This window comes from Martes martes (genome assembly GCF_963455335.1).
Source record: "Martes martes genome assembly, chromosome: X".
Classification (NCBI taxonomy): Eukaryota; Metazoa; Chordata; class Mammalia; order Carnivora; family Mustelidae; genus Martes; species Martes martes.
Genome location: NC_137897.1, coordinates 83,662,327 through 83,689,996, shown reverse-complemented (window position 1 = coordinate 83,689,996; position 27,670 = coordinate 83,662,327). Strand labels below are relative to the sequence as shown.

Genomic DNA, 27,670 nt, shown 5'->3' with positions numbered 1-27,670 from the left:
GGGGGAGGTTTGCTTCTCCTTCTCCTTCTGCCCCTCCCCCAGCTTGTGCGCTCACGCGCTCTCTCTCTCTCAAGTAAGTAAGTAATATTTTAAAAAATAAAAATAGGGTGTCTGGGTGGCTCAGTCAGTTAAGTGTCTGCCTTTGGCTCAGGTCGTGATCCCGGAGTCCTGGGATCAAGCCCCTCATCGGGCTCTCCGCCCGTGGGGAGCCTGCTTCTCCCTCTCTCTCTCTGCCTGCTGCTCTTCCTACTTGTGCTCTCTTTCTCTGTCAAATGGGTGAATAAAATCTTTAAAAAATAAAATAAAATAAAAAATATAGATTGTAAACCTTGAAAATACATTATACTTTCAAGTAGTAGAAATAATATTACTATTCCTGAGGGAAATTTTTTTTAAAGTAGGAGAAATGAAATTACAGAAGCAAGCTTACCATCAAACCTGGTGGTCCTGGGGTACCAATTGGCCCTGGTAAACCAATGGGACCAGCTGGGCCCTGTTATAAAGAAGTAAAGAAAAGGATGAAAAAAAACCCTCTCACTGTATCAAGCAAAGAATTAAATGAATGAAATTTTAACTTAAGTAATTGCCAGAATTTGGTTATACAATTCTACAATTCTGCAGTATTATAAGCAGAATTTTAAAATGTATAAGAATAAAAGGATTAAGTAACTATAAAGAAATTCAACTAAAAGGAATGGCTAGCAGCTTTTAGAAAACGTATGTTTTACAGTGGCAGATAACAAATAGAGAACAAACACGTATAAGGAAGTTTTACAAAATAAAGTGATAAAGATAGGTGTTTAGTGGGCTTTTATGCCAGAAATGGGAAGGACCAGTTTCCAGGTGGCTTCTCTATTTTAAAGTAAAAAATAACTATGTATTTACCCAAAGAAAATGAAAACACTAAATTGAAAATGTATATGCACCCCTATGTTTATTGCAGCATTATTTATAATAGCCAAGATATGGAAGTAACTCAAGTGTCCAACCATAGCCGAATGGATAAAGATGTGCTGTGCGCGTGCACATACACACACTAGTATATTACTCAGGCATAAAAAAGAATGAAATCTTGCCATTTGCTGTAACAACATGGATAGATCTAGAGGGTATAGTGCTAAGTAAAATGAGTTAGAGAAAGATAAATACTACAGGATTTCAGTCATTATGTGGAATTCAAATTAAGAATTTAATCAAACAAATTAAAGAGACAATAAAAAAAGAACAGATTCTTAAATAAAGAGAACAAACTGATGGTGCCAGAGAGGACACAGATGAGGGACTGGGTGAAATAAGTGAAACAGGTGAAGAGTACACTTATTGTGATAAATACAGAATTGTGGAATCAGTATATTGTACACCTGGAATGAATATAACACTGTATGTTAATTATACTAGAATAAAACATTTTTTTAAAAATTTCAAATGATGTAAAAAATTAATGAAATTAATAAAAAATAAATAAGATTAAAGACAAGGAAGTGAGAATAACTGGGACAACAAATAAAGGAATGATGCAACTCTTGTGGAACACAATTTGGCATCTTAAAAAGCTGAAAATTTGACTTCAGTGAAATCCAGCAATTCCATATTTAGGTATAAATCCTGGATGATTTTGTAATTGAAAAAAATTCCTGAACAACCAAATATTTAATAATAGGAGATCAGAGAAACAAACTGTAGTATGTTCACAGAATGGAATGTCATATGGAAGTGAAACTGAAATAACTACAGTCACATATAATAATATGGATATATCTTAATATATCAGATTGGAGGGGGAGACAAACCATGAGAGACTGTGGACTCTGGGAAACAAACTGAGGGTTTTGGAGGGGAGGGGATGGGGGATAGGTGAACCTGGTGGTGGTTATTAAGGAGGGCACGTATTGCATGGAGCACTGGGTATGGTGCATAAACAATGAATTCTGGAATACTGAAAAAATAAAGTTAAAAAAATATATATCAAATAGAAAAAGTTACAGAAAACTATATAAATTTTTATGTTATTTTAAAATGAAAATTAAACACTCAAGAGATACATGTATTTATGACAGCACTATCTTTAAGACGCAACAGAAAACTCAAAATGGTAATTCTATCTTGGTAGAATGCAGAAGGCTGTGACTGTCAAGGAAACCCCAGGTTGATTCAAAATTATTTGAAATGTTCTGGTTCTTAAATGTTATTTCGGATTCATAGATGTTCATTTGGTAGCTATACTTCATAACATACATATATTTTGTATATATTCTGCTGCATTTTCCAATATTGCATAACTAAAAATTATAAGGGATAAAGGGCAAGATTGAGACTACTTAAGAGCACATGGATGGGTTTCGTCAAGCATGGAATGAGTTGGTAGTTGATGAAAAAATTCCCCAACACTGTATCTTAGTAATCAAATATTAGAAAGTACTGATATTTTTTGGCAAAGGGATCAATCTTTGTGAAATATAAACCTCAAGAAATTGACTGCCTGATCTATAAATACTCAAAAGATATCGCTCTCTTTATGCGTGTTATCTATAGACTAGCATAACTTTTTCTTAAGATTTTACTTGATGGGGGCGCCTGGGTGGTTCAGTCGTTGAGCATCTGCCTTCAGCTCAGGTCATGATCCCAGTGTCCTGGGATCAAGCTGCAGGTCAGGCTCCCTGCTCCAGGGGAAGCCTGCTTCTCTCTCTCCTACTCCCCCTACTTCTGTTCCCTCTCTTGATGTGTCTCTTTCTGTCAAATAAATAAATAAAATCTTTTAAAAAAAGATTATACTTGATGTTCAGCATGCATAAATTTTATTCCTTCAGCCTTCAAAATATGTTCTTATGTTATACATAACTAACAGTGTTACAAATGATGTCTTCTAATATCTTAAATGAGAGTCCTACAATTTTTATTTTTAATCAGACCATTTACAATTGTCAGGACTACTCCTACCACCTACTGATCCTCACAGCAGAAGAAAAAGAATACAGAAGTGTCTTTCTGCTGCCAAACCCCAAAACAAAAATTTCCATGGAAACTGGACAGAAAGATAAAAGAACAAAGCAGTCCTTTATAAAATTCTCCCTGGTCCAGATTACTTTTATTTTCAGGTATGAGGTACATGCAATGTCTATCAAACTTCAGATAATTTCCGTAACTAAAATAGAGGGAACTAAAGGCTGAAGGGAAAAAAGTGATACTGTGATCTGATTTAATTAATAAAGAAAAGAAGAAAATCACTGGATACTTACTTGTATTCCAGGAGGACCTGGATATCCTGGATTACCCTTTGGTCCTGGCAGTGATGACATAACTATATTGCCTGGTTCTCCCTGAAAGAAATCATCAGTGGAAGTTGTAACAGTTATGACACATGAAAGCGGGCAAGAGCACAAAAAAAAATCTGAAAATTAAATCTGTCATATAAATGTTCTGAAGATTAGGCTAGCTCAGTAATTAACATGAATAAATTTACCTTTTAAAGGGAAATGGGGAAGTGGCCAGAATACACTGAAGTACAACCGATTTATTAGAAGCCTGTGGTAACTTCAGTTACTCAATCATTAAAAAGCATTTATTAATTACTACTACTTTCCAAGAACTGTTAGGCTCTGAATACTCAATAGTGAAGGAGATAAACAAGACCTCTGTCCTCATGGTGATATCAATGTACTGGCTTTGAAATGCAGATCATAACATGTAAACAAGATGACAAAAGGTTCAGTTAAAGGCTATAGAGAAAAATAACATGGTACATGATAAAGAAAGTGGAGAACTGAAAAGAAGTGATAATTATGTGACATGATAGAGGCACTAATTATTGTTATAATGGCAACCATAATATATAAATGTATCAAATTAACATGTTACATACCTTAAATTTATACAGTGTTACACATTAAATATATTTCATTTAAAAAAAGATATAGTGGAAGAATTAGTTTGGGTAGTCGAAAAAGAGCAATCCATGAAGGCAACATGGAGGCTGAGATCTAAAGGATAATCAGGAGTCAGCCAGGTAAAAGTGGGTTAAGAGTATTAGGTAGTTGAAGTAGCATCTACAAAGGTCCCAAAAAATGAAGAGCTTGGTACATTCAAATGACTTCATGCAGACCAGTGTGAACAGTGAGCCAAGGGAAAAGTGGTTTAAAGAGAAGTCTGGAAATGTAAGCAGGGTCCAGAACATGCAGGTCTTACAGGCCTTGAAAGAGAATATGGACTGTATCTCAGATGCAGTGGGAAGCCCTTGAAAGTTTATAAGCAGTGAGATTAAATTACTGGTTTATGTTTTTAAAAGGTCATTCTTGAATATTTAATCTAGGATAAGTCAAGCTATGAGGTGAGGGATAGTAGTGGAAAAAAATAGACTAATTAAGAAGAAGCTATTATAATAGTCCAAATGAGACAATATGGTTAGTGTGGTGGCACTGGAGATGGAGACAAGTAGATGAATTTAAGATACATTTTATAGGCAAAATTAACAGTATTTAGTGATAGAATGGAATGAGGAGGTGTGTGAAGGAGTAGAAGATGTAAATACTAATGTTCAGGTTTCAGGGGTCTGGGTTAACTTTGAACATGTTAATTTGAATGTCTCGGAGATATCTGAGTAGAGATGTTAGGGAGGCAGTTTAATACATGCATCTAATGCAGAAGAAAAGTCTAGAGATATAAATGTAGGTATTCAGTAGCTAGAGAGTAAACAATACCATGAGTTTTAACAATATTGCTAGGCATAGAAGAGAAAAAGGGGTCAGAACTCTGTCCTGATACCTGCTACATAGAATAGAACGAGCTCATATAGCAGACTGTGATGACCAAAGAGATACAGGAGAAAAATCATGAAAGGGTAGTGTCACAGAAGTCAGGGAAAAAGAGCATTTCTAGAGGGAGCAAATGGTCAACTGAACCAAAATGTGATGGGAACTGAAAGTAACAGAGAAGAAACTTGAGGGGCGCCAGGCTGGCTCCGTCAGTTAAGTGTCTGCCTTCAGCTCAGGTCATGATCCCAGAGTACTATGATCAAGCCTGGTGTTGGGTTCCCCGCTCAGCGGGGAGTCTGCTTTTCCCTCTCCCTCTGCCCCTACCCCCGCTCATGCTCCTTCTCTCTCTCAAATAAAATCTTAAAAAAAAAAAAAAAGAAAAGAAGAAAAGAAAATTGAGTCTGATATACACATTTACAAGTGTATCAGCACATAGAAGATACTTCCATGGAACAAAGGAGATTACTTAAGGAACGCTTGTAGGTAACCACACAATTTGTAGAAACATCTATTTTAAGGCAGAAGTCAAGAGACATTATCTGACTGAAGCTGCAAGCTTTCTGAATATCTTATTCAAAATGTTTACTTTCCTAGTATAAGATGCTTACCTTCATACCTGGGATCCCAGGAGGTCCCTATTATTAAAAAGAAAAAGATTATTTTATATATATGAGAGGGGTGAGAGCAAAAGAACACACTGCTTTCCAAATAGTCAGTTAAATAGATTACTGTAGGGTCATTCTAAGTAAACATTATCTTAGGATACATAAAGATGACATTTATATTAAATACAACAGAATCCTTGCTTTTACCCAGCACAGAGCTGTATTACCAACTTCTTTTTAAAAAGAATCTTTCTATAGTTTACTAGTTTTCAATGTACTACTTTGCTCCACATGAATGGACTGGGCTCACTTTCTACACTTCTGCTTCTGTCAATTCCTGTGTTCATTATAATCTCAAATTGTATAACTTACTGGAGGACCCTGTAAACCAGGAAAACCCGGACTGCCTGGAAATCCACGTTCTCCCTAGGAGTTAAAAATAAAAGAGTATGGAAGAACAAGAAACAAAGCATAACTATACCAACAAATAAAACTTGTTGAAAAGATTCCTGTAAAAGTCATTCTGAAACATGCCAGTTGCCAAAAACTCATTATCCTCCCCTTTCCAATTACTTCAATATCAACCGTCCATATCAGTTCAGCTTTCTAAGATACTTTTATCCCTATTCATCAATCCTAATCAGAAATAAAGAAAAAATCTTCTACCCCAGTCATTTCCTTCTGACAAATCCATTTTGAGATGATCACACCAAAGACTCCTGGCCATCATCACATTTAATAGTTAATGATTTATCTCAATTTCCTGCCCATGCATTATATAGATTCTTATTTTAACTGCCCTATCGCATTTTTCTTTTATTGTAAGCTATTTCAAATTATTTTTGTAAAGAGGAAAAGGTGGTAAGAAAGAATGCCATTAATATCACCAAAAGGACAATAACAGCAATAGTTCTGGCAATTGCAGGTCATTATGTTTTCTAGGCACCCGATTTTTCTCACTCACTATTGTAAAGTACTAATATGGACACTTGGTTTAGAAAACAAAAGTAAAATTGCTGTAGAAGAACCCCAAAGCAACCTCGTTTCTAATACCTACATGCTATGGTAATCCTAGAGACATCCTTCTCAAAGGCTTAAAAGAGTAAGATTATTACAGCTGTGGGCCTTTGAGTTACTTTGTCCAGTACTCCTCTCTCCATCACTTTTTACATATGTAAAAAACTGGCCCAGAGACCTGTACATCAAGTTTAGAAGACAGAAAACAAAAGAACCCATATATTCTGATTCCATCTCTAGGGCTCATTCTATTAGTTTCATAGTAAGAAATATTAAAAAATATTAATCTGGAAGTATACATAATAAATTCCATTTAAAAATTTGTTGCTTGGGGCGCCTGGGTGGCTCAGTGGGTTAAAGCCTCTGCCTTTGGCTCGGGTCATGATCTCAGGGTCCTGGGATCGAGCCCTGCATCGGGCTAACTGCTCCGCAGGGAGCCTGCTTCCTCCTCTCTCTCTGCCTGCCTCTCTGCCTAGTTGTGATTTCTCTCTGTCAAATAAATAAAATGAAAAAAGAAATTTGTTGCTTACATAATGGGGGGCTCACACATAAACTAATCATGAGATCTGCTAAGGTGCTGCTTTATAAAAAGAAAGAAAAGATCCCTTTCATCATATAGCAGACTATATGCATTGTGGATACATTGGTATTCAAATTTAAAATTTTGGCTAGTGGTCCTTTTGTTGCTCAAGGCATGTGGCAAATAAACATATAACCAGAATAGGCACAAGAATGCAGCCCACTTTAAAAGCAATGTTCCATGCAAACTATTCCACGTTAGTCCTGTCCCTGTAAGGCTGCCCCAGCTGAAATGAAGAACTCATGTAAGCCTCACAAATCCCCATCCCCCAAAAATGTTGTTGGCAAAGGTCACAGTGACCTGGAGCAATATTGGAGGTAAAAATAATTTTATTGCCTTCATGTATATATTGCAACAATTATCACAAAATACAGTCTTCATAATACAAAATAGTTTGTTCAAGTTATTTTAAATATGTACCCTAATACAACATCTGACACATGCCATTAAGTTAGAAGGATCGAGGATATTTCATGAACAATTCCACAGAATATCATGTAAAGAATGCAAAATGCCAAAAGGATATATAGAAAATAAAAAAATTGCATTAATAGACAGGAAAATGAGAAAAGTGAGGGAACAGGAACAGAGGCTATAATAAACAATCTGTCAAAAAAGCAAATTTTTCTCATTTTTTATCCTTGCTATCATTTTATAATAAATTCAAACAGTCGATGAAAGGTAAGAAAAGTGGGTTGGAAAAATGTTTTTCATATGTAAGGTTTTATTTTTCTTTTTAAATATTAAATTCATCATTTTAGCTGATGGAGAAGAGTTTCCATTTTCATACTAATAGTTTATAGTAAAAGTTAATGTCCTGTATTACAGGTAGATTTTTCGGATTTTTCTTAAGTTATTAGGCAAGGTAAAAATATTTCAAAAACATGAATTTTTGAAAACTTACATTGTACCTAGCTTTAAAAAAGGCAAAGGTAATGAATGACATTCATTAAGTATTACTCTTAACAACTAACATAATATTTGAAACTTATATACCCTAATTCCTTTTTAACTCTCATCCTACTTTAAACTAAAGTCAAAATAGGATTCAGTAAATAATCTTCAATCCAATGCAATATCTCAGCTGACTATCCATGTCTAAAGAATTATTGATCTTTCAATATATTGAAAATTTTAACACAAAATATACCCTATATATGTCTTAGACACGAAGCTAAAATATCTCTAATATTCTTCATACTGATTTCCTTAAACTTTAAAATCTATTATTATCAAGCATATTGCCTAAGATTAAGTTGAAAAAAAAATCTCACCTTGGTTCCATTGCATCCAGGGATACCTTGAGGTCCTGGGGCCCCATCATGGCCTGGCATTCCCTTTGAAAAGGGTTATAACACATATATAATATTTCTTAGAATACTTTTGAAGGAATTTTCAATTAAAAAGCCAAATTCTACTTACAGGAAGACCTGGTGTCCCTGGAAATCCAGGAAGTCCAGGAGGACCCTATAATAAGAAAGAAATTCCTTGAACCAAACAACAATCAGTAAGAATAAAATTATATCTTACCTAAGAGAGTTACAAAAAGTACATTTAGAAAAGCAATGGACAAATGTGTCTCATTGATGATTACCATTCGCTTTCTATATAGGAAAAAAACCCTCCTACACGTATTTAAAACTCTCTTCCCTGGAAACTATTGAAAAAACTCCTATTTGAGGGAGCACTGTCTTCATTGCACTTAGCAGGAGTGGGCAAATTCATGGAATAAATGTCTTTCCTAAAAGATAAAGTGGTTGTCCCAGGTTTGTGATGAATACTGAATTTAGCAGGGGATGGGTAAGTGGCAAATATATCTGCTCCTGCGAACATCAGTGTGATCACTCCAAAAATTCTTCAAATTTCCCTGTCAGAATTGGCAAAATAAAAGTTTGACAATATTCTCTGTAGGTGAGACTCTGTGAAAGAGGTACTCTTACACACAGCTAATGGAATTCAAACATCATGGAGAGAAATTTGAAGTAGCTAGCAAAATTACATGGTTTTACCTTTTGAAGCAACCCACTTCTAAGAACCTATCCCAAAGGTACACTAGAAATTATGAAACAAAATCTGAATTTCAAGGTTACTGATTACAGAATTGTTATAACTAAAGTTTAGAAATACCACATAGGAGTGCCTGGTTGCTCAGTAGGTTGGGCATTTGCCTTTAGCTCAGGACATGATCCTCAAGTCCTGGGATTGAGCCCCACATTGGGCTCCCTGCTCATTGGGGAGTCTGCTTCTCCTTCCCCCAGCTCATGGATGCACTCTCTGTTCCTCTTAGTCTCTCTCTCTCCCTCTCAAATAAATAAATAAATAAATAAATAAAATATTAAAAAAAGAGAGAGAGAGAGAGAGAGAGAGAGAAATGGCCATGGTGAGTGCTGTGAAATGTGTAGGCCTGATGATTCACAGACCTGTACCCCTGATGTACACAGCCTGTAACATATAATACATTATGTTAATAAAAATAATTACAAGAGGGGCGCCTGGGTGGCTCAGTGGGTTAAAGCCTCTGCCTTCGGCTCACGTCATGATCCCAGAGTCCTGGGATCGAGTCCCACATCGGGCTCTCTGCTCAGCAGGGAGCCTGCATCCTCCTCTCTCTCTGCCTGTCTCTCTGCCTACTTGTGATCTCTCTCTCTGTAAAATGAATAAATAAAATCTTTAAAAAATAAAAAAATAAAAAAAATAATTAAAAGAAATCACCATATAACCATAATTATCGCTAAACATTAGGAACAATAGGGGCATGACTAAATAAATTATGGCACATCCACATAATGTAAACCAATACAGCCCTTAAAAAGAATGAGAAAGATTTCTGTGCACTGAAATATGTAGTAATCTCCAGGACACAATGTTAAGTAAAAGAAAGTGTAAGTAGCATATATAATATGCAATACTTTTATAAGAAGGGTGGAGACACAAAACAGTGAAAAGATAAACAAAAAATAATAAAAATAATTACATCTATCTTTGGGGTAAATACTCAGTAGTACAATTGCAGGATCATAGGGTAGCTCTATTTTTAACTTCTTAAGGAATCTCCACATTGTTTTCCAAAGTGGCTGCACCAACTTGCATTCCCACCAACAGTGTAAGAGGGTTCCCCTTTCTCCACATCCTCTCCAACACACGTTGTTTACTGTCTTGTTAATTTTGGCCATTCTAACTGGTGTAAGGTGGTATCTCAATGTGGTTTTGATGTGAATCTCCCTGATGGCTAGTGATGATGAACATTTTTTCATATGTCTGATAGCCATTTGTATGTCTTCATTGGAGAAGTGTCTGTTCATGTCAAAGATACAGATGTAGTGAAAAGAAGGGCCATCTGTATCCCAATGTTCATAGCAGCAATGGCCATGGTTGCCAAACTGTGGAAAGAACCAAGATGCCCTTCAACGGACGAATGGATAAGGAAGATGTGGTCCATATACACTATGGAGTATTATGCCTCCATCAGAAAGGATGAATACCCAATTTTTGTATCAGCACGGACGGAACTGGAAGAGATTATGCTGAGTGAAATAAGTCAAGCAAAGAGAGTCAATTATCATATGGTTTCACTTATTTGTGGAGCATAAGAAATAACATGGAGGACATAGGGAGATGGAGAGAAGGGAGTTGAGGGAAATTGGAGGGGGAGATGAACCATAAGAGACTACGGACTCTGAAAAATAATATGAGGGTTTTGAAGGGGCTGGGGGTGGAAAGGTAGGTGAGTCTGGTGTTGGGTATTATGGAGGGCACGTATTGCATGGAGCACTGGGTGTGGTGCGTAAACAATGAATTCTGGTATATTGAAAAGAAATTTAAAAAATAAAAAATAAAATAAAAATTACGTCTAGTGGGAAAAAGGTAGGGGCAAGAGGAAAAACAATGGGGGATGGCAAGAATGGGTGGGAAGCACCTCTGACTATACCATTATTAGAAAACAATGTAAATATTTTAAATAATTAAAAATAACAATTAAGAAGAGATAAAAAGAGAAAACTATTAAAAATTGAAAACAAACTGGAACCAATGAACTTAGTATATACCTGGTTGTTGACATAAATCATGCAAAGAAAAAAATTACTTCAAGTACCTTTAAAACAGATATTTCACCTGTACTTTCTTAATGAAACCAGTCAATTCAAAGAGGAAAAAAGAAGAGCAAAGAAATAATGGCACTTAAGAATTCTATCATTACTACTAAAATCGAATCGTTATTTTGTTCACTTGCGAATTGTTATTTCGAAGCTATCATATGTATACTGTAGGATAAAGAAAATAATAAATTATATTAATGTTATTAGGAATTGAGATTTTCACCAAAGGGAGGGGAAGGTGGCAGGGGAAAGAAAAAGTATACGAACTCTTTTCACTTTAAGTTTCAATTGGAAGTAATAATATAAACTCATGATATTTTTTCTCTTTAGAAAATACTTTTTTCTTAATTCTGTCAACTGAAAAGACACCAAAATAATTGACTACCAGTAGCAAAGAAAACCCCTAACATTAGACTATGGTATCTAAATCATATTTTTTACTAAAAAGAGCCTAGAATCAGATACATGGCCAATTTCAGATCTGGAGAGGAAATGTACAAAATGAGCCTGAAGAGTCCTGTATCAGAAAGCAAGGAAGTTATCAAAAATCAATATAGTTTTTTCAAAAGGACACAGGACAGGGTCCAACTTAAAGGGATTTCCACAAGCCAAAGATAGGATAATTTTGGCTTCAAAAAGAATAAGTATAAGTGACTGGTCCCATAAATTCCATGTGTTTATAATGATAACAAATTCTTAAAACCTTCCTGACCATCACTCAAAGTTGCTGGTGTACTATATCACTACCTATTAGAATTCCAGCTGATAAATTAGAATTCTAGCTAATAAATAATTTACAGAATTTTAAAAATCACCATTCTGCAACTCTGAACAAAACATGGATCTAGGCAATGATCACCAATGAATACTAAACCATTAGATGAAAGTTGATGGGGAAATTCTGATGGCAAAATCAGGCTCATATACCTGAGACGACTGATCAAGCCTAACATCAAAAGAGTGGGATAACAGATGTTTGTGCCATGAGATGTAATTCAATAGTAAGTATGCAGCACTATGTATATAGTATTCTTTTTCTATTTTCTTTCATATTTTGCGGTATAATTTATGTATAGTATAATACACAAATCCTAGGTACACAGATCTTTCTATATCCCCAGGAAGTTCTCTAGTGCCTCTTATAAGGTAACTTCCAGTCTGCATGAAACACGGGGACAGATGAACAATTAAAATGACATCATGGGGGTGCCTGGGTGGCTCAGCCAGTTGGGCATCTGCCTTCGGCTCAAGTAATTATCCCAAAGTCCTGGGATCGAATCCAGCATCCCCTTCCCTGCTCAGCGGGGAGTCTGCTTCTCCCTCTCCCTCTGCCCCTCCCTGCACTCATGCACATGGCACGTGCGCTCTCTCTCACTCACTCACTTGCTCTCAAATCTCTCAAATAAATACAATCTTAAAAATATATAAAAAGAAATAAATGACATCACGAAGAAACAGTCATATCCAGAACGTAGAATGAAGTATAATACAAATGACCCAGTTTATCCAATAGCATAATGAAAGAGGCTTAAGAAACACAGCAACCAAATGCAGTATGTGGAACTTGATTGGATCCTGGTTTGAACAAACCTACTGTTAAAGGACATCTATCATAGAAATCTTAATAAGGACTGAGTTTTAAAGTATATTTGAAAAATCTACTTTTTTGAGGTGTAATCATGGTATACTGGTCATGTGGCTATCAGTAGACATATTGAAGTATTCATTGGTGGAATGAATGATATGAGAGATTTACCTAAAAATATTCCCCCAAAATAGTGGTGGGGTATAGATGAAACAAACTTGTCAAAATGTTGCTAACTTTTAAAGCTGACTGATGGGCACATGGGGGTTCACTGTACTATATTCTCTGTACATTTGGGTATGCTTAAAATTTTCCATAATAAGTCTTTCAAAATTTGGATGTCAAGATTGCCTATGGGCTGAGATGCAAGGATGAGGAACTATCAGGCTACCTATTCCTATGTACTTCTGAAGTTCTAGTTGAGGGACACAGACTACTCAGGTACTTTCAAATAGGAATTGAAAGAATGGACAAGGTTTTGAGTTTCTTTCCTGTTTATCCAGTTCCCTAAAAAACACCAGGCATGAGTAGCACAACAAACTATATGTTGTCAAGAAGTATACGGCAAACAGAATGTTTTTAATGTTTATGTAAAATTTGTACAGCTACTAAATTTCTGGAGATCAAGGGATCAGAATGTTTAACTGTCTTTGTCACATAAATAAATATGTTATGTCATCACCCATGTACTTTATACTTGTATTAAAGGGCTCTGTCAATCTATGAACACAGAATTTTGGAGCTAAAAAGCACCTTGGAGATTGTATTGTTTAACTCTCTAATTTAACAAATGAAGAAAATGAGGCTCAGAAAAGTTAAATACAATTTTCCAAAAGCCAGGACTATTTTTAAACTAGTTTCCCCCAATTCTGAAACACATTGAAAGATATATGTCAACCTAAAAGCTTTTCAGAAAAATTACTCTAAATGTGCACTTCCATTTCAAGACAAATCCTGGTTTTCAGAACATTAACACAAAAATTATACATCTTAGAATTGAGAAAATGTTGTATACTTCCAAAGTAGTTACTTTTTAACACAGTGGTTTAAATTAGTGCTTCTCAAACTGACTCTCTTCAAGATAACAAAGAAAATTATAATATTTGTATACGGTACACGAGTAAGGGTACACAACCTGAGGTGATTGCCCCTCTGAACCCAGAGGACTGAAATCACATGGTTGGGAAGTTCTGGTTTAAATGTATGATACATGTTTTTAATATATTGATAAACTGTTAGAATTTAGCACTTTTGTATTTCTTATCCATAAACTAATTTAAAATCTTATATTAGTTTAAGCAGACATCTGGATACATAGATAACTACCAAAATACTGAAGAAAGGCTAATTGTAGACATATACCAACTCTTACATTTAACTTTTTAAAGACTATATTTCTCTTTTTGCATTTTAATATGAGTCTTTTTCAGTTGTCTCACAACACTTTATTTGCTTTTTCTCTGTTTTGACCAACGAAACTTTTGATATACAGCAAATATCACTTACTCTGATTCCTTTTGGTCCCGGTGGCCCTGGAATTCCATCATCACCCTGAAAAACACAATATATTTAGTTCTTGTTCCTCCAAAAATAGCCCTTAAATAAGTAATTTTACATTATAACAATAAGAGACTTAAATTTTTTGTGAATCTTTGTGAAAGTGAGAAACTTACATACCTAAGAAAGAAGCATTCGAGACTGAAAGCACTGAGGTAAGTTATTAAAAAAAAAAAAAGAAAAGAAAGGTCTTCACTTATTGAGAAGAAAACTGCTGACATGTAGCAGAAACTTTGTATCTGTAAAGTGAACCCTGAAAATCATACAAAACAAAGATGCAATAGTGGTACCGATACTCCTCAAATCATTCATGCATAACCCAAATACAAGCTGAAAATCTGGGCAGTTTCTATATTGTGTCGATCTGCTTGCCATGCTGGTAATAAAGAGTATCATCTCTTTTTAAGATTTTATTTATTTCCTTGACAGAGAGAGCGCACGCACAGCAGGGGGAGCACAAGCAGAGGGAGCAGAAGATGGAGAAGCAGGCTCACGGAGGAGGGAGCCTGATGTGGGGCTTGATGCAGGGCTCAATCCCAGGACCCTGGGATCATGACTTGAGCCTAAGGCAGACACTTAATGACTGAGCCACCCAGGTGCCCCAAATAGCATCATTTCTGAGCTCAAATATGTGCTGCTCTTGAGTCTGCCGTTTTAAACCTTTGCTTTGTTTTATAAGGCACTTGCTACTGGCAGAGCTCAGGAAAGAAAGAACCATAGACTTTCTAAATTTCTTCTGTAGACTCCACAAAAAAGAGGTCTGCCCACCTCTGTGTTAATCTATGTACCCATTTCTAAATTACAATTGCATTACTGAGAATTTTAAGTTTTGCCTCATTAAGTTTTTATTAACTAGTTTATTTTTTTACTGGAATAAAGAAAACCTAATTCTACTCCAAAAGATGAGAATTTCAGTGGAGTATACAGCTAGTAGGCCACCACCTGAGGCTTTAGATAGGTTTTATTAACCTGGGACATCTTGCTTTACACAAGCGGTTTCTGAATTACACAACTCATAACCTTAGAGGTTCCACTGGAGGTTCCTTGAAGCCTATGTCACAGCCCTCCTTCCCACAGCGCAGCTCTATTTCTATGTTTTATGTGGGGCTTCCATAAAAATTTTCATTTGGAACAAAGGTTATCTGGTGTATTAGTTTCTTATGCTACTGTTATAAATCACTACAAACTTAGTGGCTTAAAACTATACAATCTGAGAGTTCTGAAAGTCAGAAGTATGGCAGTGGTCTCTGTGGCAGAACCCTGTTGTTTTTTGGAGGTTCTAGGAGGAGAATCCATTTCCTTTTCTCCAGCTTCTAGAGCAGCCAGCATTCCTCAACTCATGGCCCTCTTCAATCTTCAAAGCCAGCAATGGTTGAATGAATCTAACATTGTATCAATCTGATACTGACTCTTCTGCCTCCCTCTTCCATATTTAAAGGACCCTTGTGATTATAGTGGCCCTACCCAGATAATCCAGAATAATCTCTTTACTTTAAGACCAGCTGAATAGAAAATTTAATTCCATCTGCAATCTTAATTTTGCTTATCTCTATAACCTAACATATTCACAAGTCCTGAGGATTACATCATGGACATCATTAGTGGGTAGATATTATTCTGCCTACTATACCTTGCTTTTTAGAAAGTTTAATAATCAACTCTTTCCACAACAGATGCATCTCTAAGGAGATTAAAGTAAATCTAATTCTATTTTAAAACAACCAGAAGGCTGTTTGCTCCATGAATCTTTTTGCGTCTTTCCACTAAGGGCAGAAATAAAACAAAAGATTCCTTAATACTGTGCTGGTTGTCCTAACCAACATGTAAATAAGAGGAAAACAGAGGTATAAAAATTGGAAAGGATGAGGCAAAACTACCACTACTTGCAAATAATATGATTGCATGCAAGGAAAGCAAAGAAAATTACATGAAAAACTACTATAATCAGTAAGGTAATTCAGAAAGATAACTGTGTAACTGTATATAAAATTAATATGAAAAAACAAATAGCTTTCTTAAATATTAACTACCAGTTAGAAAACATAATGGAAGAAAATATGCAATTTACAATAGCAAGAAGAGGTAAAATATTTAGGAATAAACTTAATAAGAAATGTACAAGATTCATAAGAAGAAAAGCTTAAAACATTTCTGAAGTTCAAAAAGGAAGATGAAAATAAATGGGAAGACATTCCATGTTCTTGGATAATAGGAGTCAACATAAAAAAATGGTCAATTCTCAACAAATTTAGTTAAAATTTGACACAATAAAAATAGAAATAACATGAGTTTTTTTTTTTCAAACTGAATAAGGCAACTCTGAAGTTTATATGGAAAAATAAACAAGCAAGGACACTGAGGAACATTCCGGAAAAAAAAAAAAAACGAACAGTAAGGGGAAACTGGCCCTGTCAGATACAAAAATACAGCATAATACATCAATAATTAAAATACTTTTGTTCTGATATTTGAAAAAGCATATCATTGAAAGAGTATGGAAGGTCTAAAAACAAGTCCATATATTCATGTGAATTTGGTTTATACTGAAAGCTGCACTGCAAATCAATGGGGACATTTACACTGGGACACATTTGTGAGGATATCTGGAAAAAAATATATAGGTGGAACCTATATAACAAACCACACACAAGAATGAATTAGAAATAGATATTTACATGAAGAAATGAAACTACTAAAATACTAGAAGAAAACAATGGAAAAATTATTTTATAATCTTTCAGTGGGAAAGGCATTTGCTACTCAAATCCAAAAGCCACAAAGGACCCCTGAGAAACACACAGAGACACATAAACACACACACACACACACGCACGCACAAATACAGGCATATACTCAGCAAAGACATGACAAACTAGGGGAAATAACTGCAACTCACAACACAGACAAAAGGTAAACACCCTAATATATAAATAGCTCATTAACACATAAATCCCCCAAGAATACTGTAGAAAAATGGGCAAATGAAAGGTCATAGAAGACAGTTCACAGAAAACACAACTGATTCTTTGACCTATGAAAAAATGCTTCATCTCACTCTTAATAAGAGAAATGCAAACTAAAAGCATTGAGAGACCATTCATTTTTAATCTATCTGATTGATAAAAAGCCGAATTTCCTGATATGGGTGGGTGAAACTATATAGGGAAATTGCTCTTCTTGTCTATTGCTGAACCAAGGGTAAATCATACAACTTCTTGTGGGACAATTTGGCAGTATCCATAAAAATACATAAATACATGTACCCTCTGCGCTAGCAATATCACTTCTAGTAAAGAGATAATCCCTCATGGGGGAAAGGTAGTCTACTAAAATTGTACATCTTAGTAGCACTGTTTGTAGAAGAAAAAACCTGAAAATTACCTAACTGATCATCAATAGGGGACTGGCTTAAAAAATCACGGTTTATATACACAACGGAATATAATGCAGTTATAAAAGGTAATGAGAAGGTTCTGTGTATACTGATATGAGGTACCTACAATGTGCTTTACATGAAAAACAAAGGTCAAACATGTTGACTATGCTACCACTTTTTAAACAAAGGGAGGTAAAAGTGTATCTGTGTGTATATGAGCATGTGTGTGCATGTATATATTTGTATCTATATGCATATCCATAAAAACCACTGAATATATTCACAAGAAAGTATTAGAAATTGGTACCTATTAGGGATATGTAAAACTCAGTGGCTAATGTTCATAGGTGGAAAAGAAATATTTTTCACTATGTACCTTCTTATATTATGTTAATTTATTTTCAATAAAATGAATATATTATCTATCAAAAATTAATTAAATTTTATTTTTAAGAATACAGAAATCCTTCAGAAAATTATATCTGTACATTCCTATTTACGTATTTGCTTAATATATCTTTACTTTCATATATAAGAATATAAAGATTAAAGAACAATCCTATGAAATTTTTGACTGGGCATATATGTTAATATATATTTGCACATACTAGAACACTGAATCACATAACAAGTATAAATTCAGCTATGCTGGGAAGCATGAAGTCATACTGGTGGTAGAGTCACAAAGTGTTTCAAATTTAGAATCCCAAAAGTTTAGAAAGCAGTATAGACTTCTCATTGTACAGATATTAAAATGGAATCACAGCAAAATATTGGACTACTTTCTAAATCTAAAATGCATACCACCACACCTTTAAAAATTATCGTACTATTGTACAATAGTTCTAGTTAATGCTACACTATTTCAAAGGGATTCGGATGTAGTTAACTTTTTTTAAGCTGCCACCAATCTTTATTAAAAGTGCTACCTCTCAATAAGCATGGTACACAAGAAACTTAGCCCCTATTCCTGGGCAAACTCAGGTGCAAGAATTGTCACTTCATTTTCCTATGGTTCAGCTTAATTTCTATTTCAAAGCACGCACTTCACTAACATGACTGAAATTTAACCTCGGTTGATTGAAGTCCCCACCTCATTTTCGTAATGCTGTGCCTAAATTATGGAGAATGTAGGGAGTTCCAAGTTATTGAAGTGTGGGACAGTCCCATCCAAGCTGGAATTACTGAGATGTCCCACACCAGTAGTATGGATGGATTACTGCTGACTTGATGCTCAGTTCCAACCACTTGACTCTTTCAGATCTCTCTTCTATTTCTGTGCCACTTCTGGGTACACAAGAAACATTCTGCTATTTTTACACTTCATTAGCCCTAAGAAATTCTGTTAAATGTCCCATCTACTTAACTTCTATGCAGTCATTTAGAGTCTTGCTTTTTCCTTCACATACATAAAGTTCCACTCAGGAAATTCAGCACAGGTCCCTTCTGCTCTTGAATCTAACAAAACTACCATGATATACTGTCACCTCCTCAGAGGTCATGCCCAAGCACACACCCCCAATCTACACTCTGATATAGTTAAGTGTTTAAAAGTACTTATGTATTTAAATTAATTTCCTCCTTTATTGGAAAGACTACCTGATGAGTATCCATTTCATCTCAATACTCTAGTAACATAATGTACCACTATTACGTGAAACAAGATTAGGGAAAAAAAAGGTTTTTAGACTACTTTTCCTTTCCAGGCAAATGAACAGAACTGGCCCTTTCATTGTCAGTTCACCAGTCTACCTAATGTAGAAGGTAAAGGACAGTCAACCGAAAGAACTATTTTTAGAAAACCCAGGAACTTCCCTGAATCTTAATATTCACAATGCTCTTTTCCCATTCCCTATCTTAACATGCACGTAAGATGCTATCCTCACTAATGGTAGAGAAGCGACTACCTGTGTTGCAGTCAGTGGGGATAGGACAACGGCACCTTTGGATCCATGAGCCTGGGTACAGGACAGAAAGGCTATATGGATCTATCCTCTCATCTTTCTCTCCCACAGAATAGCCTATGTGACTTCTACCTCACCAAATTCACTGCTATACCTGTCCCAGGAAACTGCCACCAGTCTGAATTTGATAAACTGCTGAGTATGTCACCCACCATTCAATTCCATAGATAAATACCTTACTGCTGTGCCACTGAATATAACAAATGGACATTTCTCTAAACACGGAACTTTTTAGCACCTCAGATACCCCAACCTTATTATACTGGACCTGATATTCCCACAGTTGGACTCTGAGACTACAGAAACAAAATGCCTCCTCAGAGGTAACATTGCTCCTTTCTGCTTTCCTTTAACTGAAGCATCTGGGAAAAAGGAAATGGGATGTGCCACTGGGCCTATTTTGACCTCAGTAGTGGCGGCCTCCTACTCCCTATAACTGTGCTCACCCTACACAAATTTTTCCAATTCTACTCAAGTACTCTACCCACCAGAAGGGACTTCTGGCTCATTGACCCCTACTACCAACACTGTGTATGTGTTTCCCCTGGGGTATTATTTCTTTTGTAAAAGTCAGGCCTTCAACATTCTTACCAATATAACATGTACACATGGGGCATTGGTAAGAGACTGTCACATATTCAAGACAGCCCCTCCTACTGAGCATATCAAACTAAACAGAGTAAGAGGAGAATTCCAAAACCAGGTACTCTGGTTACTGAGAACTGACATGTGGTATTATCGATTATACTCATGTGTATGCTCCAGGCAACTTTTCCCACTTGGGGTCATTCAATTCCAAAAATGTGTGTGCAACCTGTCTTTGACCTTTACTTAACTCATTAATGAAACTACTTCAGTTTTAGCAGCAGAACGGACTAGCCTCAATTCCTTGGCCCAAACAGTGTTAGAAAACAGCATAGCCCTTAACTTCCTGCTGGCCAACAAAGACGAGGTCCTCACTGGTACTGTTTAATGGGGAAAAATGGAACAGTGGGGAAGCTGGTGCTTTTGCCGGTTAAACATTTTGCTTATTACACTGCCACAGTAAAAGGCTTGATGGTTTCTTTCATTTTGGCTTGTTTTCTTAATCAGCTACTCTGACACCTGGCAGTTTAGCTCTCTAGCTCAGCTGAGCCCCTGAAAAAACTTAATTTTTGTTAAGGATCTCAATAACCACATCCAATTAACAGCATCTTCCAAAAACATCTGAATATGGCAATAATATTCAGGTTTTTTAAACCAACAATAAAATACAGACTCTTAGTTATTCTATTGTTTTATTTAGACACTAATTTCTGGCTATAATCCAGTAACTTCTTAGTTGATTTGACACCTAGTCCCACATTTAAGATGGCTTCATGCCTCTAGTATTACTGGTTGGCAACCTGACACATACCTTTTGTCCCCGAGGCCCTGGAGGCCCTTCTGGACCTGGAAATCCAGGCAATCCTGGATGGCCTTCCAAACCTGGAAATCCTCTCTCCCCCTGCAATTGAACAAGAGTGAATATTATTTGTGATGAAGTTATTTGTGAATTTTCAAGCATGAGTATGGTTGAGATTAAAAAGAATCAAAAGACTAGAGAATGTTAATTTAATGATACTAAAATCATAATATCTACTAACATGGGAAAACCTACAAGATATAAGTGGAAAACCACAAACCATTCTGAATTTATATCATATATTGTAATGTAGTCTCTTGCTTTCTTATAACACTAAAAAGCATATCAGAGATGAGGTAAAGTTTAAATATATTGACATCAAGAATTTAACAAGGAAGATAGCAATAAATCCAGGAAACTGGTCTGTAGGGGTTACATAAAATAAGTATGGTGCAGGGATGAAGAAGTGTAAAAGGAAACCATCTGAGAAGTTTTCAGATTTGTTCCAGAGTAGGGCAGTTGCAGGATTATCCAGAATAGAAATTCATTAGCTGATGAGATAAATTAGTCAGAAAAGGGCTCTAGAACTTTAAAAATTTTATATTTCTTCTAGTTGTAAAATTAATACAAAAAGGAATACATGGTCATTACAGAAGAACAAAAAACATATAACTGTTTTCCTCTACTCAGAATTAGTAACTGAACTGAACTCAAGTCTGTTCTGACCACAGCACTTATCAACACCAGCACAGAAGGGCTCCCAACCTACTAGTGAGGTTTCCTACATTTGATCAGCATCTATACAATGTTGCCTGATATGCATATCTGCACAGACAGGTGGGCATATAGAGCTGCCATCTATACTAATATATCATTATATCAACATATTACGGTTAGTTAACTTGCATATGGCCAATTATGGAAAGAGTGTGAGCCCTGAAACTCCTAGGAGATCCAACCACAGAAAGCAAACTCAACATTATTAAGTTTAAGAACCCTGAGGGCTCACAGATCCAAGGCTTGTGCTCCCAACTGCAGAGCTGTAAATAGTTCCTCTACTTTTCTAAGGCTTGAAGACTGAGTCTCTGGCCCTCATTCTAGGAACCCTTTCACCAGATCCTATCCACAGTGACAGCCTAGGCAGCACCTGAGAAAGAGAAAGCATCCATATCTATAAGGCAACTGACTAATGGACCATTGGAGGCACATACTCCTAGAGGTTAAGGTAGGGTAGATTTTTATTACACCCTCAGTGTGTGTGTGTGGGGGGGGAATGTATGTGTGGTAAGTACTAAGTTTAGTCTAGATAACTTAGATAATTTTGGATTAAATAATTCTTTGTTATGCTGACTCACAATAAATATAAGTACTATGAAGAGGCTATTCTGGTCAGTTTCCACTCCCAGTGACAAAGGCAATGAAGCAAATGTTAGCCAATTAATGGTAGGTCTAAACATTCCTATAGTTTTGTCAATGCTTATTATTGACATGTTAACATGTTTTCTCTCTCTTTATTTTCTATAAATACATTTCTTTGTTATTTTAATTAGCCATATAATTATGATAATTTAGTATTAATCAACCTCATCAATTATTTTGAGGGAAATGGAGCAAAAGGGAAAAAAATAAAAGGTTCAAAATTTCTAGACCTAGATTGTCTCAAATTGTTACATAGTCCATCTTTGGGAGAGTTGGTAGTAGAAATGTGATTGCAAGCGCAAGTCAGAAAGGAAGCTAAAAGGGAAAAAAATCTAGTTCAAGTAGATTTCCATAAGTGGAAAACAGCTACATTCTGGGATCTCCACTGATATTTAAAACATCTCTCTGCCAAAACTTGAGGATAATGCTTGAAGAGAGCTATTTTTTTTAGAAGCAAAACTGCTATTTGGGCTATACATAAGAGAGGAATAAACCAGAAACTGAAAGTGGAGAGTGCTAAAAAGCTTGTGTTTGTATTAACATAACAATGTACCCGAAATCTCCTGATACTACAGTTAAATAATGTTGTGTTCCTATCTAGCTGACTGAGCAGTATTATACCAAGAAAGAGAGAAGGGCACCTAATGTACAGTAGCGAAAAGAATTGCAAGAACAATCCCCAGCCTTTAAAAGGTAGAAAGTTTCCTGCAATAGAAGCTATAGAAGCCTGCCATGAGGTGGGGTGAGGGAGGGTCTTCTATCTAATTCCCACAGATGGTATGAAAGGTTCACATTTGCTATTTGCCTGCCTTTGCTACTGGTGGCAAGGCATTCATTCAGTCCTTAAAACTAATCTACAGTTTACTATAATTTGCTAACACTCACGTAGAAAACGGCAATAGTATGTCTATTTGTGAAGGCCAAACTTCTTTTTAAAAAAACTAGCTTATGCTGCCTGCCCATATTTAAATAAAAAACTACTCTTATTTTTCATTGTGGAGTAATCTTCTCTCTCTGCCTGTCCCTTATATATTGCTATTACTCTGGATTCCCTTTTTGACCCTTCTCTCTCTTTCCCCGGGAGATCTCAAATATCCACACATTTTTTTTCCCCTAAAAGTTAAGCTCACGGGGCCAATTGTTTTAAATATCTCCACTTGAATATGTCACAGGGACATAAAACTCAACAATAATGATAACAAACATTTATTGAGCTATTCTAAAGTGTTCCCAGGTTTTATTTATTTAATTCTCCTAGTGACAACATGAGGTAAATACTACTATTATTTCAATTCTACAGATGAAGAATTGGGACACAGAAAAATTGTGTAATTTTCCCAAGAGCAAATTTAATATAAAAAACACTGAGTTCATTATCTTTCTACCATCTTCCCTATTCCAGGAAATAGCACAATGTAGACCACAAATTTGTAATAATCTTGACTCTACTCTTTCCATTACCCCTTCATCTAATTGATCGTGCTATTTCCATCACTGCATTCTTAGTAACCAACAGACAAATACCCAGAAAATATCCATTCTATGAATGAATTTCCTTAATGGATTATATAACACTTATGGGCAATGTTTTTGCCCCAAATACAGAAAAAGTATAAGTTAGGGTTAGGGGAAATCATACAAAGGGTAACTTTTTGTGCTAAAGCTCTTTTATATACCGCAAGCTAGTATTAAAAAGAATAACAAGCTGATTTACTTGGAAAGAAAATGTACTTTGTCAGTCAAAGGTGCCCATAAAAGTGTTTCAATTTTACAGGAAGGGCACTTTATAATCACAATAAGAAAATTACCTGATCATGGAAATGAAAAAAATATTTTTAAGAATGGTTTCTCAAAAAAGATACAAAATTGGGACGCCTGGGTGGCTCAGTTGGTTAAGCGGCTGCCTTCGGCTCAGGTCATGATCCCAGCGTCCTGGGATCGAGTCCCATATTGGGCTCCTTGCTCAGCGGGGAGCCTGCTTCTCCCTCTGCCTCTGCCTACCACTCTGTCTGCCTGTGCTCGCTCGTTCTCTCTCTAACAAATAAATAAATTTAAAAAAAAAGATACAAAATTAACAGGAAAAACACTGGATTTCTGAAGATAGAAAAAATAAACAGAGGGACAAACTGCTATAATGACCATTGAAATTAAAATTATTTTTGGATTATAATATTGCAAAAATGTAATACAAACATATGGGCAAGGCAATACCATTAATGGACAAATGAAAACAATTATTAACTAAAAAATGCAATTATGGGCAATTTTGTCTTCTTTTTGAGTAATTTCTATGTTGTTTTTGTAATTATATAGTACAAAGAAATATTTGATGTATATAATCAGGAGAACAAGAATATTGACCTTTGACAACTGCTAAATGATAATTTAGGTCAGATGATCTCAAACTTCAGCTTGCATCAAAACTGTTTGATCAACTTATTAAAACACAAATTACCTGGTTAGAGTTAGATTCAGTAGGTCTCCTATGGAGCCTAGGAAACCTGCATTTCTAACAAGCTCCCAATAAATGCTGATGCCACTGGTAGAGGAGAACACCTTGTTTAGGTAATGTTTGAGTGTGACATGAATTGTATTTTACTTTATAATTTCCATTGAAGTATAGTTGACATATAATGTTATACCATTTTCAGGTGTGCATAGTGATTTGACATTCTATACATTAAGCTATGTTTACCATGATAAGCATAGTTACTATCTATGTAACAGGAATTTTATAAGTTGTCAGCTGGTTATTTTCTTTTTCCTTTTTTCTTATTTTTATTTAAATTCAATTAGCCAAAATATAGTGTGTCATTAGTTTCAAATGCAGTGTTCAATAATTCACCAGTTGCATGTAACACCCGGTGCTCATAATGTGCGTGTACATCACGTGCCCTCTTTAACGCCCATCACCCAATTACCCCATCCCCCACCCACCTGCCCTCCAGCAACCCTCAGTTTGTTTCCTAGAGTTAAGAATCTTCTGTGGTTTGTCTCCCTCTCTGATGACTTTGCATTCAGTTTTTCCTCCCTTCCCCTATGACCCTCTGCCCTGTTTCTTATATTCCACATGAGTGAAACCAAACCATATGATAATTTCCTTTCTATGATTGACTTTTCACTCAGCATAATACCCTCCAGTTCCATCCATGTCAATGTGTCAATGTAAATGGTAAGTATTCATCCTTTCTGATGGCTGAGTAACATTCCATTGTGTGTATATGTATATGTATATGCACGTGTGTGTGTTTGTGTGTGTGTGTGTGTGTGTGTGTATCCCATCTTCTTTATCCATTCATCTGTTGATGGAAATCTAGGCTCTTTCCATAGTTTGGCTATTGTGGACATTGCTGCTATAAACATTGGGTTGCAGGTGCCCCTTTGGATCACTACATTCATATTATTGGGGTAAATAGTAGTGCAATTGTCTGGTCATAGGGTAGCTCAATTTTTAACTTCTTGAGGAATCTCCATACTGTTTTTCAGAGTGGCTGTACCAGCGTGCATTCCCACCAACAGTGTAAGAGGGTTCCCTTTTCTCCACATCCTTGCCAAGATTTGTTTTTTCCTGAGTTGTGAATTTTAGCCATTCTGACTGGTGTGAGGTGTGAGGTGCCATGTCATTGTGGTTCTGATTTGTACTTCCCTGATGCCGAGTGATGTAGAGCATCTTTTCATGCATTGGTTGGCCATTTGGATGTCTTCTTTGGAAAAATGTCTATTCATGTCTTCTGCCCATTTTCTTGACTGGATTATTTGTTTTTTGGTGGTGTTGAGTTTGAGAAGTTCTTTATAGATCTTGGATACTAGCCCTTTATCTGATATGTTTCTTGTCATCAGGAGTGTACCAAGTTTTGTTTTTAGCAGTGTGCACTTGGACACATTTCTTTGGCAGAATTGATATATTTTACTATTTGTGTGTTAAACTTACTGTTTTAAAGCAGTTTTATTGAGGTACAATTAACATACAATAAATATGACATATTTAAAGTACACAATTTGAAATTATTTTCACATATGTAACAATCAAAATAATGAACATATCCATCACTCACAAAAATTCCCTTATCTTTCCAACAAATGTTGCTCAACTAGACATCTGTATGTTAAAAAAAAAAAAGAATCTAGACAGATACCTCACACTCCTCCTAAAAGTCAACTTAAAATGGATCATAGACCTAAATACAAAACTATAAAACTCCTAGAAGACAGCACAGGAGAAAATTTAGATGACCTTGGGTATGGTGATAATTTTTCAGATACAGCAAAGGCATAATCTATGAAAGAAATAACTGATAAGTTGGACTTCGTTAAAAGTAAAAACTTTTGCTCTGTGAAAGTGTAATTGGAATGAGAAGAAAAGCTACAGACTGGGAGAAAATATCTGCAAAAGACACATCTGATAAAGAACTACTATCTGAAATATACAAGGAACTCTTAAAACTCAACAATAAGAAAACAAACAACCTGATTTAAAAATGGGCCAAAGACTTTAACAGATACCTCACCAAAGAAGATATACAGATGGCAAATAAGCATATGAAAAGATGTTCCATCTGATATGTCATCAGGGAAATGCAAATTAAAACAACAATTACATACCACTACACATCCATTAGAATGGCCAAAATTTAAAACTCTGACAACACCAAATATAGGGCCAAAGATGTGGAGCAACAGGGACCCTCCTCGTTCATTGCCAGTAGGAAGGCAAAATGAAAAAGCTACTTTGGAAGACAATTTGGCAGTTTCTTACAAAACTAAATATACTCATATGATCCACCAATGTTTCTTGGTATTTACCCAAAGGAGTTTCAAACATATTCTCTCTCTCTTTCTTTCTTTTTTCTTTCTTTCTCTCTCTCTCTCTTTCTCTCTCTCTCTTTCACACACACACACACACAAAACCCACAAATGCATGCTTATAGCAGCTTTATTCATCATTGCCAAAACTTGGAAGCAACTAACATGTCTTTTAGTAGATGAACAAGCAAACAAACTGGTACATCCAGACAATGGAATATCACTCAGCACTAAAAAGAAATGAACAATTAAGTAATGAAAAGACATGGAGGAACTTCAAATACATATTAGTAAGTGAAAAAAATCCCATCTGAAAGGACTGCACACTCCAACTATATGATATTCTGGAAAAGACAAAATTATGGAGACTGTAAAAAGATCAGTGGTTGCCAGGGATGAGAGTGGCAGATAAACAGGTAGAACACAAAAGATTTTGGGGGCAGTGAAAATACTTATATGATAATATAATGATGAATACGTGTCATTCATTATACATTTGCCCAAATCCACAGAATGTTCAACACCAAGAGTGAAC

The 27,670-nt window shown here is 35.7% G+C and overlaps 1 protein-coding gene across 2 annotated transcripts in view; it reads right to left on the bottom strand.

The window, feature by feature from the left end:
* Positions 1 to 27,670, bottom strand: part of COL4A5 (collagen type IV alpha 5 chain) — a gene marked incomplete at its 5' end in the record, with an annotated part of 234,983 nt that overhangs the window by 98,930 nt on the left and 108,383 nt on the right. For both annotated transcript variants that reach the window (XM_080795346.1, XM_080795345.1), the window contains 8 exons: positions 431 to 493; positions 3,237 to 3,317; positions 5,357 to 5,383; positions 5,726 to 5,779; positions 8,225 to 8,287; positions 8,373 to 8,417; positions 14,139 to 14,183; positions 20,926 to 21,015. In XM_080795346.1, coding sequence (XP_080651472.1) covers positions 431 to 493; positions 3,237 to 3,317; positions 5,357 to 5,383; positions 5,726 to 5,779; positions 8,225 to 8,287; positions 8,373 to 8,417; positions 14,139 to 14,183; positions 20,926 to 21,015 — 468 coding nt within the window. The remainder of the gene's footprint in view (positions 1 to 430; positions 494 to 3,236; positions 3,318 to 5,356; positions 5,384 to 5,725; positions 5,780 to 8,224; positions 8,288 to 8,372; positions 8,418 to 14,138; positions 14,184 to 20,925; positions 21,016 to 27,670) is intronic.